General features: G+C 36.3%; 1 protein-coding gene across 3 annotated transcripts in view; it reads right to left on the reverse strand.

Annotated features, from left to right (window-relative positions):
* Window positions 1-1,240: 1,240 nt before the first annotated feature.
* Window positions 1,241-15,818, reverse strand: part of QSER1 (glutamine and serine rich 1) — a 42,373-nt gene continuing 27,795 nt past the window's right edge. For all 3 annotated transcript variants that reach the window (XM_041423324.1, XM_041423327.1, XM_041423326.1), the window contains exons 5-13: window positions 14,563-14,858; window positions 13,407-13,523; window positions 12,646-12,779; window positions 11,132-11,343; window positions 9,446-9,583; window positions 8,047-8,144; window positions 4,191-4,343; window positions 3,008-3,103; window positions 1,241-2,415 (exon numbers count right to left, since the gene is read on the reverse strand). In XM_041423324.1, the coding sequence (XP_041279258.1) occupies window positions 2,275-2,415; window positions 3,008-3,103; window positions 4,191-4,343; window positions 8,047-8,144; window positions 9,446-9,583; window positions 11,132-11,343; window positions 12,646-12,779; window positions 13,407-13,523; window positions 14,563-14,858 (1,385 nt within the window). In that variant the 3' untranslated portion in view covers window positions 1,241-2,274. The remainder of the gene's footprint in view (window positions 2,416-3,007; window positions 3,104-4,190; window positions 4,344-8,046; window positions 8,145-9,445; window positions 9,584-11,131; window positions 11,344-12,645; window positions 12,780-13,406; window positions 13,524-14,562; window positions 14,859-15,818) is intronic.

Raw genomic sequence — 15,818 nt, forward strand, 5'->3', positions numbered from 1 at the left:
CTGTAAGGTGACCAGAGAACTCTGCCTGGGCACCTAATTCCCTCTGAGGAACCTGCAGCCACTGCCAGCCATCCCAGTAAGGGATGGAAATTTGGGAATGCCCACTCATGACTGAAGAGTGTACCAGGCACATTTCTACTCCAGTGTGCACATTTACATTAAAATCATTTTATCTAATTGCTGCCAAGGCTGGTAACTCTACTGTTTAGAGGATAAAACCAAACTCGAGCTCCTAGCAGACCCAGCAGGACAGAAACTACAGAAATTCCTTACCCCCACAGCTACCCCTCTTTTCACCCTGGGAATTAATTAGCTCCATGATTGCTCTAACAATCTGCACATTCTGCCTAACCCCAAGCCCTCCTTGATAACTGCAGACACAGCAGTAGCACAATGTGCCATTAACACGACAGTGACCTCCCTTTTTAATGCAAAACCACGAGGAAGAGGCTTTAAAAAAGGCAAGGGCACATACCCATTTCTGTTCATCGTAGTCTGCACACAAATTGTAAAGGAGAATTATTGCTTTTTAAGGATGAAAAGCTTTGGAAATATGGTAAACATCCTACAAGGTTCTAAATCTAATCAGCTAAAATTCTGTACATACTTTAATATTCAAACCTCTATTTGCTTACTCAAGATCAAATAATTTCATTTTCACATCTATTCATTAAACTCTTTATAGTTCTACAGTCTAATGAATATTTAACAACTAAATAGGATCAAAACATGGGGGAAAGGTCACATGGCAATGAACATTACTTCATTTGGCCAATGAATAGTGAACCCTGCTCTCTTGGCTGAAATTAAGGCACTAAGTGGCAGTAAAAGGATAAAGGAATGAAGGTTTTTTTTTTTTGACATTATCTGAAAAAAGACCAACATGACTTTTTTTTTTAGGACGCCAGTAGAGTACATCTCCATTCTGAATGACTCAGTAAGGCATTCTATTGGCAAATTTAAAGAAAATGCTCTCCTGATCAGAGCCCATTACATTCAGTGTCTGAGTGTGACTAGTGGCACTATTAAGTGTTAACAACCTGGAGGGGGGAGAAAAGCTACAAAGATGTCTGAAGACTTGAAAGGCACCAAAAAGAGAACAGCTCTGCAACTGCCAGTTCTACACACAATTATGTAAGCTGTGTTTAACACTGCATATAGTCTATTTTCAATCAACAATCTTTGTTGACCAAGATAAAGTGTAGTAGCTCTTCATTTAAACTCTCAGTTAATCAAGTGCTAGTTTAGTAAGAAATTTATTTTCACATACCAGAAAATAATTGCAGTGTCTAACACAACTACACTTAAAGCAAAACTAGTCTAGTATGCATTATGCATTATTCTGGTTAACACTGAAGCAAACCTGTATAAACAAAAGGGTTACCTCGAGATACATAGTTTACAATATAAAATCAACATATAAATGAATAGGATTTACTGAAAACAATGGAAAGTGTATTACAAAGATACATGTAACAATTTTAACCACAATATTTCCTCTGTGAAAAATACAACTATTAGTGAGATAAAATGTACAATTGATTTTTTTTTCCAAAAGAAAAAAAAAACCACAGTATAAAGGAAAATATTTTTTTCTTCAAAACAGGGAAAATAGTTAAGGTCATTGTCTTTCATTACAATATAATTTGACACAAAAGCAGTCATAGGATTGCACCAACTCCATGTTCGGTCTCCCAAACATGACAATAGTAAAAGGAGTCCATAAAGCATAATGAAATTTCTGGATTTTATGATGGCAATATACGTATGCAGAAACTGATGTCACTCCAGCTCTGTTCACAAAATGTACAAAACTCTAAATTTGGTGGCCAGACATGTAAAAATTAGTTCGCCCCAACGCTGAATTTTCTCTCACTTAGTCAGGGATGGAAAAATCTGTAGTATTTTAAGTGTTGTTATCTGTTGAGCAATAAAAAAGAAAAAAAGTATATGTAGTGCATGCTTCATCACTTGTCAAAAACATTTCTGAAAATAAAACTAAGTTATCCAATAGTTTACAAAATCAAAAATAACTCTTCAGGTTAAAAATGTGGTTAGGTTTATGTTTAGTTCCATCTCCAAAGGACTGATTTCCTTGGCAGCATCACTTTTCCTTAGCACAAGCCAAGGCACAGAGTTCCATAAAGAGAAATAAAAATGGCTACGAACAAGAATGCAGTCTGGCATTGTAAAAGAAATCAGAGCCTCTCTCTGAGCTTTCTGTTCCATCAGGTTAGTGCCGTAGAAAAATGTGGGATTTGGGACACATTTCTGTTAGGAGCATTTCTGCTGGACACGATTCAAGAGTTCACCAAACTTTTCAAAAAGATCCTCCACCCATTTTATGTTTTTCATGCACAGCTGCACGATCTCTTCCTGGCCTAGATCTGCACTCGTCTTCTGAACAGAAGAAATCTATTTAAAAAAAAGGAGGTGGGGGGGAGAAATGCACACACACGTTAGGCCAGAATTGGAGAATTTTCATTTTTATAAAAGTCTGCAGTTAAATATGAACCTTCTCTACCAGAATACCTTTAAGTTTTAAAAACAAGGGTAATGCTCCCCAAAATGGATTTCTTAACAAATGAGCCAGAGCTCAACTCTTGTATTTCTGCTACCTGAAATATTTCCAGCAAGGATTTGCAGAATAAATTGAGGCACGACATTCTAAGACCAAAAAAACCTTTTAGATGCAAGGAGTTAAATACACTGATAAGATTTGTTTTGTTTATTTTGGATAACAGTGAAGAACACTTCAGGGAATCCCACAAACCTTGCAAGCCTCACATCTGAATGTTCTAAGCAACAACTCCCATTAGGGGCAACTCATGTGGACAGTGTAGCCTTTGCTTGTCATAAAGAAATAATTAAAATAGGAGGCCTCAATCCATTCATTTACCATCCATAAGAGGCCTCAATCCAAACTAATTTACCAAGAATGGGAGAACAATCTCTCAAGCTGGACTCAATTCCCTCAATGAATGCAAAGAGCGAGAGCAATACTTACCTCTTCTTTACATGTTAGATATATGTGATATTTGTAATGATGGAGTGAGTGATACAAAGAATATAACTGTATTTTTTCTGGATCTACTGTAAACTCCTGCAAAAAGAACAATTATTTTAGGAAAATTCATGGTATTTACCAGGAGATATGACAGACATTTTCTTCTGTAAACAATTTTTTTCAGCAATTCAGAAACAGAGTGCTTCATTCAAATCATTATTGTGACATATCTGGCAAACTAGGATTCCATTTATATCATAATTTACTTCTACCTCCACTTCCCATGTTGTTTTATCAAAACCAGGTGTGAGAATGCTTTCAGTCATCCTGAATGCACTGCAAACCCAAAATGGGTAAGACACTCCCTTCTCAAGAAGTACTCCAAGAACTACCAAAGTTTAACCATTACTCTACCAGACTGATGGCTATCATTGCAAAAGACACAGACTTGGTCCTTGAGAGAGCTGATTTGTGCTTACCTAAAAATTAGATTAATTTTGCAATATATATGAGTGTGAGCTGTATGTACAGGTCACTTGTCAAGCCACTATTTACTGCAGGGAGATGAGGCTAAGCAAGCCAAATCTAGTTAGAGTGCTTGCCAGGAATTCCATAGAAATAAACAATATGTGCTTCTTAAATTTTTTCCATGTTATTTTTTAATTTGGTTTTTTTTTTTTTTTTAATTTAAGATACACAGCGTCATTCTGCCATTGAAAATGAGGAATGGAACAAGATAGAGCTCAATTTTTAAGTGCTATCTGATCTCAGATTTTACAGCATCAACACTATTTTTATTAAATTTTTGATCTAGAAGCCGTTGTATCATTTACTTTGCAGCAAGTGTAAGAAATTGTTATTATGATTATTATATATATTATTATAATATGACTTATTATTATGATCTACAGCAGCAATGGTGAAGGCAAATTGTTGCTGCTCCAGCAACAGCTCAGGAAGGTAACAAACCATGTTTCACATATGAGTTATAATAATGATTTCATGTACTCCCTTAAATGTTGGTTTTCAACATCCCCTTGTTACAGAAAAAGCACCTCTCTCAAAGATTTTATATTTTGATCAACCAACCAAAGCAGCTAACACATGGAGCAGTGTTTTATATAAACATGGTTATCACAGCACAAGTCACATGGTGGCAGCAACAAACCCTGTGAACACTCACCTGTGCTGATTTAGTGGTTGATTTAGAAGCCCTCAGTGTTTTCTTGTTGTAAGCTTTACCATTCATTTTGATCTTAGACACAGATGTCCCTCCACACTTTGTCTTGGAATCCCGAGTGACCACTGTCAGTTCAGGAAAGTTTTCCAAAGCATTCTTTAACAGAGCATATAAAGACAAAGGATTATGAAAAATTCAAGAATGGCCACACTGATGATAAATTGGCCTTTTTTCTTTGAAAAGATTAGAGTGCAGCCTATTAGGAAAAAAATTGTACTTCCACAAAGACCTGAAAAAGTGTCTTTATTAGATTATACAACCAAATCTGGTTTGGAAAGCATGACCACCTGCTCCTGACTACTGTAATTTTTCAAGACCAGCAGATTCTTTCACTCTATGTCAGATTAACATCTGTGATTCTCTCACTAGAAAGGGGGGGGGGGGGGGGGGAAGTTCCACAGGGCAATTTTTAACTTCTAAATTGCTTTCCATTCCATTTCTACCCAAGAATTTCTAAGGCTAAGTTACTTGAAGATCTCTAAGTAATTCATGCATAGTCAGGCACACAGGGATTAGATGCCTAAGTATCTTCATAGGTTTTGTTCCAGATTTTCCAAATTACAAACTAATTGCGTATCATCAGATCTGTAAGGTAGAAAAGCTTATGCACAGTGAAGTAGAAGGCTGGTTAAAAAAAAGCACAAGTTTAAGACATTTTAATTCATGAGAGTGAACTGCATTTCTGCCAGCTTCAATTCTACATTATTTGCATGAGTAAATTTGAATACAATTTTGTTGAACAAACACAGCATTATGTTAGCAGCTGCTTTGAAACAGTCCTGCTATGCTACATAATCTGGTCCTGAAAAATATGTTTCACATTAAATAAACATACATCTTTGTATTACACTCCAGTATGAGGCAGAAAAATACACATATGGAGAAATGAATCAATGCAGCTTGAGGGCCTTACTGGGACTATTGGGTTAAAATATGAATTTGACTCAATTTTTACATTTTCTTCTAACAAACAGTACCTGACTACAACAATCTCCCCGCCTGTAACTTATTATCTCTTTATCTAGATCAGCCATTTATAAATTTATTAAGCAACCTCTCAGTAAACAGCTATTAAATCTCCTGTACAGTGGTAGCAGTAACCTTGACCAGCCAATCTGGCCATATCCAGTCTTCTCTGCAATACTTCCAAAGTGGTACAACTTGCACAGGTTTGAATTTTTAGTTTTGCTATTCACTGTGATAGCCTTCCTCAAGGCTGCTTTGGAGTGTCAAGGGGCTCTGGCCACTTCTGGTCTCCTCTGGAGAATTCCTAAGAACTAGAACAGTTCCATGGCCACCCCACTAAACTACACCAGAGATATGTGAACTGCAATGAAGAAGTAAATACTAGTGATTACTGCATCTTTGGGAGCATGACACACAATTGTTTTCTAATGAAGTTTACACAATACAGCTGAGATGCTTCACTTACTGATCTCCAACTAAAGCAAAGATAATATTTCATAATTTTGTTTGTAACAATTATTACCCAAAGGATGCAATGAATTGTTAGAACTACAAAAAATGTTACAGGCAAAACTACCAAACGCTGACTGCTAACTCCAGTGTCTGCTTTGGTTTGTAGTATAGTGCTAACATATTCCATATTTACTGTATCCAGTGGAAAAACAGTATTAAATTCATCCATGCCAATCAATGCAGAACAGTAAAAACATTCAAACAATGGTAGCAGTGAATGACAAATGATACTTTTAACCTACTGCTTTCTTCAGTGCCTCATTCAACTCTAATACCTGATTATTTCATTAAAGGTGGAACAGAAACCTCCTGTATCTTAAAGAGCATCAAACACATTTTTCTAACTAACATAAGCAGTTATGATGACAAGTAGGCATTTCATTTTTGTCCAAGATATTGACCCAAGGATGGCACAAGTTGGCACTGTCACATCTGAAGAAAAACAGAAATGGTTTTCTATCCTGCAGATGACATCACAAGCAGATCCCTTCCTTACATGCATTAACTCCATTAATATCTTGCAGATTATATGATGGAATACAGTATTAAATTAACTTTAGAGACATGATACATAATCTGCTGCTAAGTGAGCACACAGCAAAGCTATTGTATTCACTATGAACTCCAGTTTAATTACATGTTGAAATTACATGTTGGTATTACAGAGAATTATTCTATTAAACTGGGAAAAAATCAAGTGTGACTACCTTTCACTTTTTGTGTACTGTGAATTTAACTGAAATTCTACAAATTTGTGTCTTCCCTTAACTGGTCTATCTTCTCTGCACAGACAGGTCAAAAAGAGGTATCTATATTAATAACTATTAGCACTAAATTCTTACCACAGCAGAAAAACAAATGGAGAGCTAACACATGCTACTGCTCTGAGGCTCTGTGCATTTGAAACTACACAGCCCTCCCTGGGCCTTTTTACTGTAAGGAGGGAGTCACAAGCAATTCTGTTCAAGGAGATACAAATTATTCAGCTGTTGGGAAAACAGCATAACTAACATTTAAAAAGTTCAAGAATTATGTGAATTACAGCTGTTTCTCTGGTTGATGGTAGTCTCCTCCCTGAAACAAAGCCACCTTATGTCCCACAAAATTTACCAGACATGGAAGGAGGGAAAAAGGTTTCATCATGGAAACAAGCAGAACTTTCAAGTCTGTTATTATCCCCCTCCTCACCTAGTTATCAGATATAAGCTCACAGCAGTACAAAGAACAGCACTCATTCTCCAAGTGTCTCTGTGCTGTGGGACAGGGAAAGAGAGGCAAAGAACAAGTTTGGTGATGGTGTTCATAGTCAGGCCTGCTTTACTGTTGTTGGCCTCAAAACTCTTACAAGAACAAATCATCAGTCTGCTTAGAGACACTGACAAAAGGATGTCTTATTCTCAAGCAGAAGGACAAGAGGAAATGGGAGATTTAGAGTGGATATTGCAAAAGATTTCTTTACCAGGAAGGTTATGAAGTATTGGAACAGGCTGCCCAGGGAAGTGGTGGAGTCACCATCCCTGGAGGTCCTGAAACACGTGCAGCAGATGTGGTGGCACTTTGGGACAGGGTTTAGTGGTGGACTTGGCAGTGCTGGGTTAACAGTTGGAATCGATCTTTTCTAACCTACATGAGTGGAAATCACCTTCCTGCACTTGCAAGCTCTGCATTGTTGCTTGGAGGGTGGGTGGGAACAGTAGGAGGCACAGTGATTATCCTCCTGTTTACCTTCTCTCTACTGAGATGGTATGGCTTCTCTCTTCCCTGGCCACATCCAGACCTGTTTTTTTTATTACCATGTCAAAGCTGCTGTAATGTGGGCTTGTTATCCACACTTTCCTCAACCTTCCATGCTGAAGATACATGAAAGAGCACACAAATGAGTTGTTCTTGCATCTCTTTGTCCTGGCTTTAAACTCCTCTGATCATGTTCTCTACTTCAAAGAGGGTCAGACATCTGCTCCACAGCACAGCTATTTCATGTAAAACTTTATTTTTAGGCAATACACTCACTTAACCAAAAGCTCTAGAAGGACAGGAAACAGATTTTCTTTTGGCAAACTTGAAAAACCTAAAGGAAAAAATGCTTGAGAACGAATCAGAAAGCATGGGGAGTAAAACTAGAACTTCACCTCTGCAGTATAAACTCCTCCATCCCAAAATGTTCTCCAAATGCCACATACAAGCACTAAATTTATAGCACGGCTTTCAAATCCACATTCGCTTCTGTTACAAATGGGTTTTAAGCTGTGCCTGCATGGTATGAATTCAGTCATCTACCCAAAACACCACTGTTAAAAGCCTGCAATTTGAAAGAGAGTACCTTGAAAGCGTGATCCAAGCGCAATTTGGACAGCAGCCTTTTCCTATTGTCATTCAGCATACCATCAATCTTTCTCATGTGAGGCAAAAGCAGCTCATCTAAAACACATTAAAAACCCACAGCAGTTGATTATTAAGAGATGCACAATAATGAGATTCATATTCATGCTATACTTTAACCCATTAATATACAAAGTGGAAAAATAAAGCAACTGGCACACAATCTAATTTCAAACGTGAGAGAAAAATCTTTTATTTTTCATCAGCCCACTAAGCTGGTGTAGATAGTATGAAGTTTAATTACTCCTTCTCTCAGTTTCCTTTGCTGCAAGGAAAAATTAAGATAGAGCAATACAGAGCATAAATATTAGAGACAATTTTACACCAATTCCTAGATAATCCTCTTCTGTGAAATACAGCTGGCAGTTTTATGAACACAAGTATGTGGTTTTGACATTTGTTATTCCACTTTACAAGAAATGGTCCTGCTGGCATTTATAACAAAAAAAAAAATTGAGATAAGTGCTTACTTATAAAAGTTATTTGATAAACCACTATGAATTGCACAATATACAGCTGAACATAGGCATGTAGCCAGGAATGAAAATTTACAGCTCAGTATGGAACATTTTATTTATAAAGTCAATGACTTTGATTTTAGTGGTACTACTGACATAATGCATGGGTCTGAAATCTTGAGATAAGTGTGCACTGATGCACGCTCAAATAAGAGAGGCAGGAGAGGAAAGGCTAAAAAATATTTTTTTTAAAACACAGACAAGTAGAATGTAGTACAAAACAACAGCTTGCAACTAAATAATACATGAAAGGATTTCTCTTTTGGAACCTTTATCTTTGAACGTGGGTGTTTTACTAAATTTTGAGAAATAGGAGTTTTGATTTTACCCTGGAGTTTACTAGGATAAACAAATCCAAATATTTTGTCTTCAAAGAAAAAGTGTGTATTAATATAATTCACTGTGATCAGGATTTCAAGATTTCAGAGTTTAAAAAGCTGTATTTTTAATAGTAGGAGGAATCATACCTACTTATATGCCTATTTTTTCATGAGAAAGCAAATAGACTTGAAACTCTGTAACTTGAAATAAATCTTTGCTAAGGTTTTGTAGGAACAAATAGCTCAATTCTGACATTCACAGCAAAATTCTAATGCAGCAAAGAAGATAAAACAATATTTCCAAGTAACTTTGATTGTTGAAAGAGATAATGCAAAAATACATGTATATACTCACACACATATAATATGTGTAGATTCTTCAGATGAGGTTATATAACTTGAATTTTGTTGTGTTTGCGGGGTTTTTTTAAAAGAACACTTACTTTACTGATTAATAACCTTGAAATCTAGTAAGAACACACAAATGTTAAACATACTGTACCATTGCTCTTTTCCAAGGCTTGCATTGTGTCTGGATCCAAGGCAATGCTCACAAGCAACTCCATGTAGCTCTTGAAAGTCTCTTTCATAGCTCTTGTATTCAAAAAACGAGTAACAAGTGGAGCTGGAGGTACAACCTCTAAAAAGCCAACAGGATAGAATGATTTTTTTCCCTTCAATATCCTAAAAACACTTGTGTTTTTCAAAACTGAAGGTTTCTTTCTTAAAACACAAGTGACCCCTACTGGTACCCTAAGAGATTAAAATTCAGTGCAGTCAATTGCAATAAACTACTTAAATATCAAAAACAGGGACAGACACCAAATGTGGTACAAATGGTTCAATGTTTTAACTATAAGCATTTAAATTATATTTTAAAGAATTAAAACATTTTCCTATTATTGTAGATGGAAATTCAGAGAAACAGGATAATTCATAACTTCAGTCAAGTGAAGTACCTTAAGTGCCCTAATTTCCACATCAGGGCAAGTACCTCCCAAAACTGCAAAATTTGAAGTCATCTAACAGGAAAAATAATTTCTGACTACTAATGTCACTTAGGAGCCTGCATACTTTGAAGTCAATCACACCTCATTTTTAAACTCAAAAAAAAAAAAACCACAAAAAGGTAAAACACATTTTATCAGCGTAGCGATATAGGCATGCTATGCTTACTCTGAGGAAGCTTTTATTTTTTCATAGACAGCGATTTTAACATGCACACAGAGTAGTCATCAGTACTAGGAAGCATTCTGCAGCTTTTTATAGGCTCCATGTCTGACACCAGGGTTTTGCAGTGATTCAGCCAGCAAGGCTGCTAAACTTCCTTAGGGATGACCATAATCACCAAGTTATTTGAGGTCTTAAATATGGACAGTGTTACTTGGGCAAGTTTGCTTGAAAATTATTTCAAAGGTGCTGTCCTCACAGAGGCAGTGTGCCAGTACACCACTGAGAGTGTATCTATATTTAAAAGTCACCAGGATGCTTTAGAAATGCAGCAATAACAAAGTACGAGCAATACACAGCTTTGCTTCAAACAACCAGGAAATAGAACCCTGCAAAATGGACTGTAAATCTGCTAGAACAGATAACCCCTATAATTCAGAAATCCCTTTTTCTTCTGGAGAGCTCCTGCAAACATTGAATCTCAATGTTCTATGAATGTCTTAATAGCAAATCTGCTCAGCAGGCTACATTTGAACAGCTGGCATTCAGACAAGCAATGGAGCAGCCAAAAAGTCAACTGCTTTTTCTCCTTGGGTTCTGAAAAAACAACAGAAGCATCTGAATTCTGCCCATATCTGCATGCAGGCAAACACTACAGGAATGTTATTTTAGACATGACATTCAGTTGCAATGGAAAACTAATGAAGAATCTCATTCTTAAGATGTATTCAAAACTCAAATTGGCTTCTCCTCCTACAATTGTACCCGTCACAGACAGCAAGTGGCAAAAAATGTATTCATGTAGATAAACTACATTTGAAAGAAATTCAATTTGCTTATACACCAACAGCAGCTGAAAAGTTTTAACAAACTCAATTTGCATGGCACTGTTGGATTTTATATTTTCTTTCTGAGGCTTGTACAGAAAAATATGCAAGATCAAACAATGTAATTTTATAATACTCTTCCCAGCTAAGGTCAAAAGGGTCTAGGGTGCCAGCAATGGTATCTCACTCACCATCTTCTTCACTCTGGGCCTCAGGTGAAGAATCAGACTGGGAAGATGAAAATTCTTCTTTCCACTTTTTCCTTTTCTTTGGTGGTGGTTCAGCCTTTACCTTTGGCTGTTTAGCTTTGGGTTTCACAGAAGAGACTTTTGTTGCTGCTGGTTTTGGTGTTGGTGGATCGGGGGGTTTGATGTTGCTATTACTAGGTTTGCAGTGAATAGTCCTGCAAAATTATGAGGAGAATGTTTATGTATATAATTCACACAAGTTTTGGCAGTAATAAAACAGCTATAATCTTATTTAACCAGAATATACTCCCCACTGATTATACATACTTATTTCACTGTAACTGGGTATTAGGTCCTACCCATTTTACATACTACTATATTTTTGAAATAATACTTGACCAAACAACGCCTTTCTCTTCCTACCCCTCAAAACAGGAAACAAACAGGAATGTTAATATCAGAAATACAAAGTTCTGTGGTTTAGGACTAATAATGCAATACAGTTTTGAGAGCATGGCAGGGAATACAATCTTGAGTTAAGAGTTTTGTCAAGATGGGAAAGCAGTGATATGTACAGCAGAAATATTGCCAGTATCTTCTGGAACACTGAGAATAATTCTAGACATCTGTCAGAAATGGAGACTTCAAACCAAAATGGATGGAGACAACAGACAGTAGAAGGATGAGAGCAATGGAAAGTCTGCTCCAAAGGAGGAAGCTGAAAGACCTCACTTAATGGAGCTCAGTAAACACTGGACACAGAGGTAGGATCTGACTGATTTCTCCACAAATACAACATGCAGTACAAACAGAAAGAAAAGCCAAAAGCAGTGTTGAGAGAACAGTAGAAGCTTAACGAGCTTATCACAATGTTTTGTTAAAAGAGGGGGCTGCTTCAGAGCACTGCAAGAACAGGTCAGTCCTGGAACAGTCTTCCACAGCCCAAGAAAAAAGGAGCTTCAAAATCCCATCAAATTCTTTTAGTAGAACAGGATTATTTCATAGAATTTATTATCTGATGGCACTGCTTTCTTTGAGAGCAAACTAGACTTAAAACTCCAGTGTTTCCCTGAATGAAGGGCACTGTCACGAACACGTGGTTTCAAATTTTCTTTCCAGGATTGTGAAGAAAGCATGGTACTTTCAGTACACTGGGACAGAACAGTCATTAAAACAACCCAGAAAAAACTAAAATTAGCGAAGTCCACAGGATATGAGAAAACAACACACAGAAAATTAAAATCATTACACTAGCAGGCATGTAGGGCAAAGGATGACATAGAAATAGGATGTAGAGACCTAACACCTCCAAAATAACTGATTATGGGACAGAATAGAGTAGGGAAGACAAGGCAGTGATTCATATTTAATTTCTTAAAGCAAACCAGACAGTTCTCCGTTTCCATATTAAAGCACAGTTAATATACATGAAAGTTATAACTCCTGTTTATTTCAACAGGTGCGTACTTAATATGAAAACAATATGGCAAAATGAAAAACAAATTGAAATAAAGTACCTTGCTGACTGCACAGGCTTGATTCGTGGTTTTTTTGAGCATACTCTGACATATTCCTTTTTGTTTGCATTTTCAACAAACTTCACGTACACTCGTTTGTATTTTGTCTTTGCATCCCCAAAGTACCCAAGATACTAAAAGGAAAAAAAACCAAACCACAAGTGTTTATGTTAAGCAAAATTTGTCAGTTTTAACAAGTAAAAATTTCAATACTAAAGAAAAAAAATCAGTTTAAACTCCGCCACGTTTAAATACAACAACAAGCCACTTTACAGCATTTATCATTTAAACAAAATTCTCCATCAGATTTCCTGATAATAATTAAAACTGAAGACAATATAGTAAGGGGAGGTACTCTGGGCTTCTTTTTCTCCCTTGATTTTATTCTCCACATGTGTTATCCCAAAAGCATTATCTGCCTGGCAAAAGGCTGCCTGTTAAAACTGCATCCTTCCTCTCTGTATCACTCCTATTGCAGAAAGCAGCTGGTTCACCAGCTTTTTTCCACTAATTTGATTCTGGTCAGGAAAACTTGTTCCTTTACAAAAGACATGAAAGTGATATCAAAATGATATCAAAGACCCTGTGCTGGAAAGCAGAAAATCAGTCCATGGATGTCTTTAGGGAGAGAGTTGGAGGGGGTTTTCCCCTCAAGGATGATTGCTAAAAATGTATGCAGAATCACATTCTGTTTAGCTTCCTAGCCTTGCATGAAGGAAAGCAGCTCCCAGGAGGCTTCCCAAGGAATTCTGAGGACTCACACTGTTAGTAGCAGCAAACTCTCTGTGTCCGTCACGCACTTCAGGAACAAACTTCTGCAATAAAGCCTTCTGTACTTTCCAGATAGCTGGAGGCTCTTTTCCTGTCTGCAAAGCAACCTGGAAGAACATAAAAATTGCTAAAAGCAGTGCTTATTTTTCTTCCAGAAATGTGTTTGTGCATCATGTTTTTTGAGGAAGTTACCCAAGGATAAAATGTAAATAAGTAATTTAAAATTCCAACACCATCGTTATTAAGTCCTGTTTGCATCAAGGCAAGTTTGTAATTATCAGCTTGAATGAGAATTTTCTCCAGATCCTACAAACAAACTACTAACTCAAATAAACCTTTTGGAAAATGTAGTCAAACATTGATTACTTTTTCATGACTCCTGAACTAACAAATTTAAAATTCAAAATATCTCCTAATGTACTTAAATCCATTTTATAAGTGACAAGGGAATATTTCAGACTGATACACACTTGTCTTATCTGACAAAACAGCATAACTTAATTTAAAACTGCAGCTTCAGAGGATGAGCACAGAGACAAGTAATCAAAAATAGAAAATTTCTAACAGTAAGAATATTGCTGGCTATGATAGCAACAAAAGGAAAGGTTAACATGCAGAAGAATTAAAATGGCGAAGCAACAAAACCAAACCAAACAATCAAAGACAACAAGGAAATTCACATAAACTCATGTGAAGAGTTGCACTGGTTGCTTATGGCAATAATTTCTTGTTGAAATACAAAGCAGAACCTCTTACAAAGAACCAGAAGCCAATTCCATTCAAGTTCTTTTGCAAAGTTACACATGAAAGTGTACTCATATCTTAAAAAAAAAAAGTAGTCAAGAGCCTTTGAAAAATTTATGCTTTTTAATATTCAAATAGGTAATTCCAAGTTCTAACAGAGGTTACCAGCACACAGATTTACTTTATTATGTATGTAGCATAAAATGGGTCATGGACATTCAAAACATGTTTGTAATCTGCACTAGAAAGACACCTTCAAGGCATTTTGGCAGCAATCAGGGAACAGTAGAATAGAAAGAGAAAACTACTCTGCAGCCTTTCCTCTTCTGGTAGTTCCTTGAGGCTAAATTCATATGCAGGGGTTTTGTGCTGTGTTTCCCCCCCAGCAAATATTCAGATTACCTTTAGTGTCTCTATATCTTCAATCTTCACTACAAATTCATCACGTTCTCTGTACATCCCCTCTCCTTCACTGTCCATATTCTCCTCATCAGTACATCCTTCTATTGCAACAGTCTCCTGCATTTTTGCCAATTGTTCTGAAGTCACAGCATCCTGTTGAGCTACTTTTAAGGGGTCAGCTGGATTCATTTTCTCCTGCACATTGCCTACAGGAGCAGTTGTCTGTGGAGATTCCTGCTTCACCACAGCACTGGTGGTGGTGGCAGCAGCAGTAACAGCTGTCACTTTTTCAGTTTCTGAAGGAAAAAACCCAAATTTCAGTTAAATTATCAAGGATTAGCAATGCAATATGGAGCTAGGTTTCTCTTCTTTTCTGTTACAATTTATATTAAAAGCAACTATTCTAGGAAAAACACCTGTTCTAGGAGTTAAATTAGAAGCAGTATTTGACCACAACTAAATATTAAACAAAACCAGAATACTGTAGCTAATATACCTCTGTTTGTATTAAACTGCTACATCTGTTAGCATCTGGAATTAACAAAATGCTTTGGAAAACAATTTGACAGTTACAGACATGATCACCAGGTAGTACTGCTGTACTTTGTGACAATAAGCAAATACAACAGTAAAGGTTATAACACTGAATCTTGTTATCTGCTGATAAATCTTTTGAAATTGGATTGCAGAAAGAGAAATACACGTGAAATATGAAAACATTTTCTGTGTGACTTTTGGACATTTATAATTTATATCTTGTGATAATATAATGGGACGTTCCAGATTAAATCTTCAGCAATAGCCTAATGATTTTTAATATTAACAGAGGTGAGCAATGAGAACTGATGATACAAAACAAAGAAGGGAAAAGAACATTCCTTTCCTCCTCTATTCCAAAGAGCCACAGAGAAGTCCCACCTTTCAAAATTATTCTTTCCCACCTGAAAAAAATTAGAATCCTTTTTAGATATTACTTTACAATTTTCTATGCGTATTAGTTTTAACAGTGACTTGCTGATCTAAAAGAAATCAAATTATATTAACTATAACACAATTACTAATATCACTCAGGAAACTTAAACCACTGCACATTTTTGTTATAATCACTGCTAATTGTTCACTTTTTCACTTGAAAAATTATATAAAAGATAATGTAACATATTTTAACAAAAGTGACTCCAAACAAGTGAGTTAAATGTCAAATTAATGTGTCAACACAAAACCCATATACCTAACTAAGTGAAGAGTCACTAAAT

This window comes from Onychostruthus taczanowskii, unplaced genomic scaffold (assembly GCF_017590055.1).
Source record: "Onychostruthus taczanowskii isolate IOZ18803 unplaced genomic scaffold, ASM1759005v1 scaffold76, whole genome shotgun sequence".
Classification (NCBI taxonomy): domain Eukaryota; kingdom Metazoa; phylum Chordata; class Aves; order Passeriformes; family Passeridae; genus Onychostruthus; species Onychostruthus taczanowskii.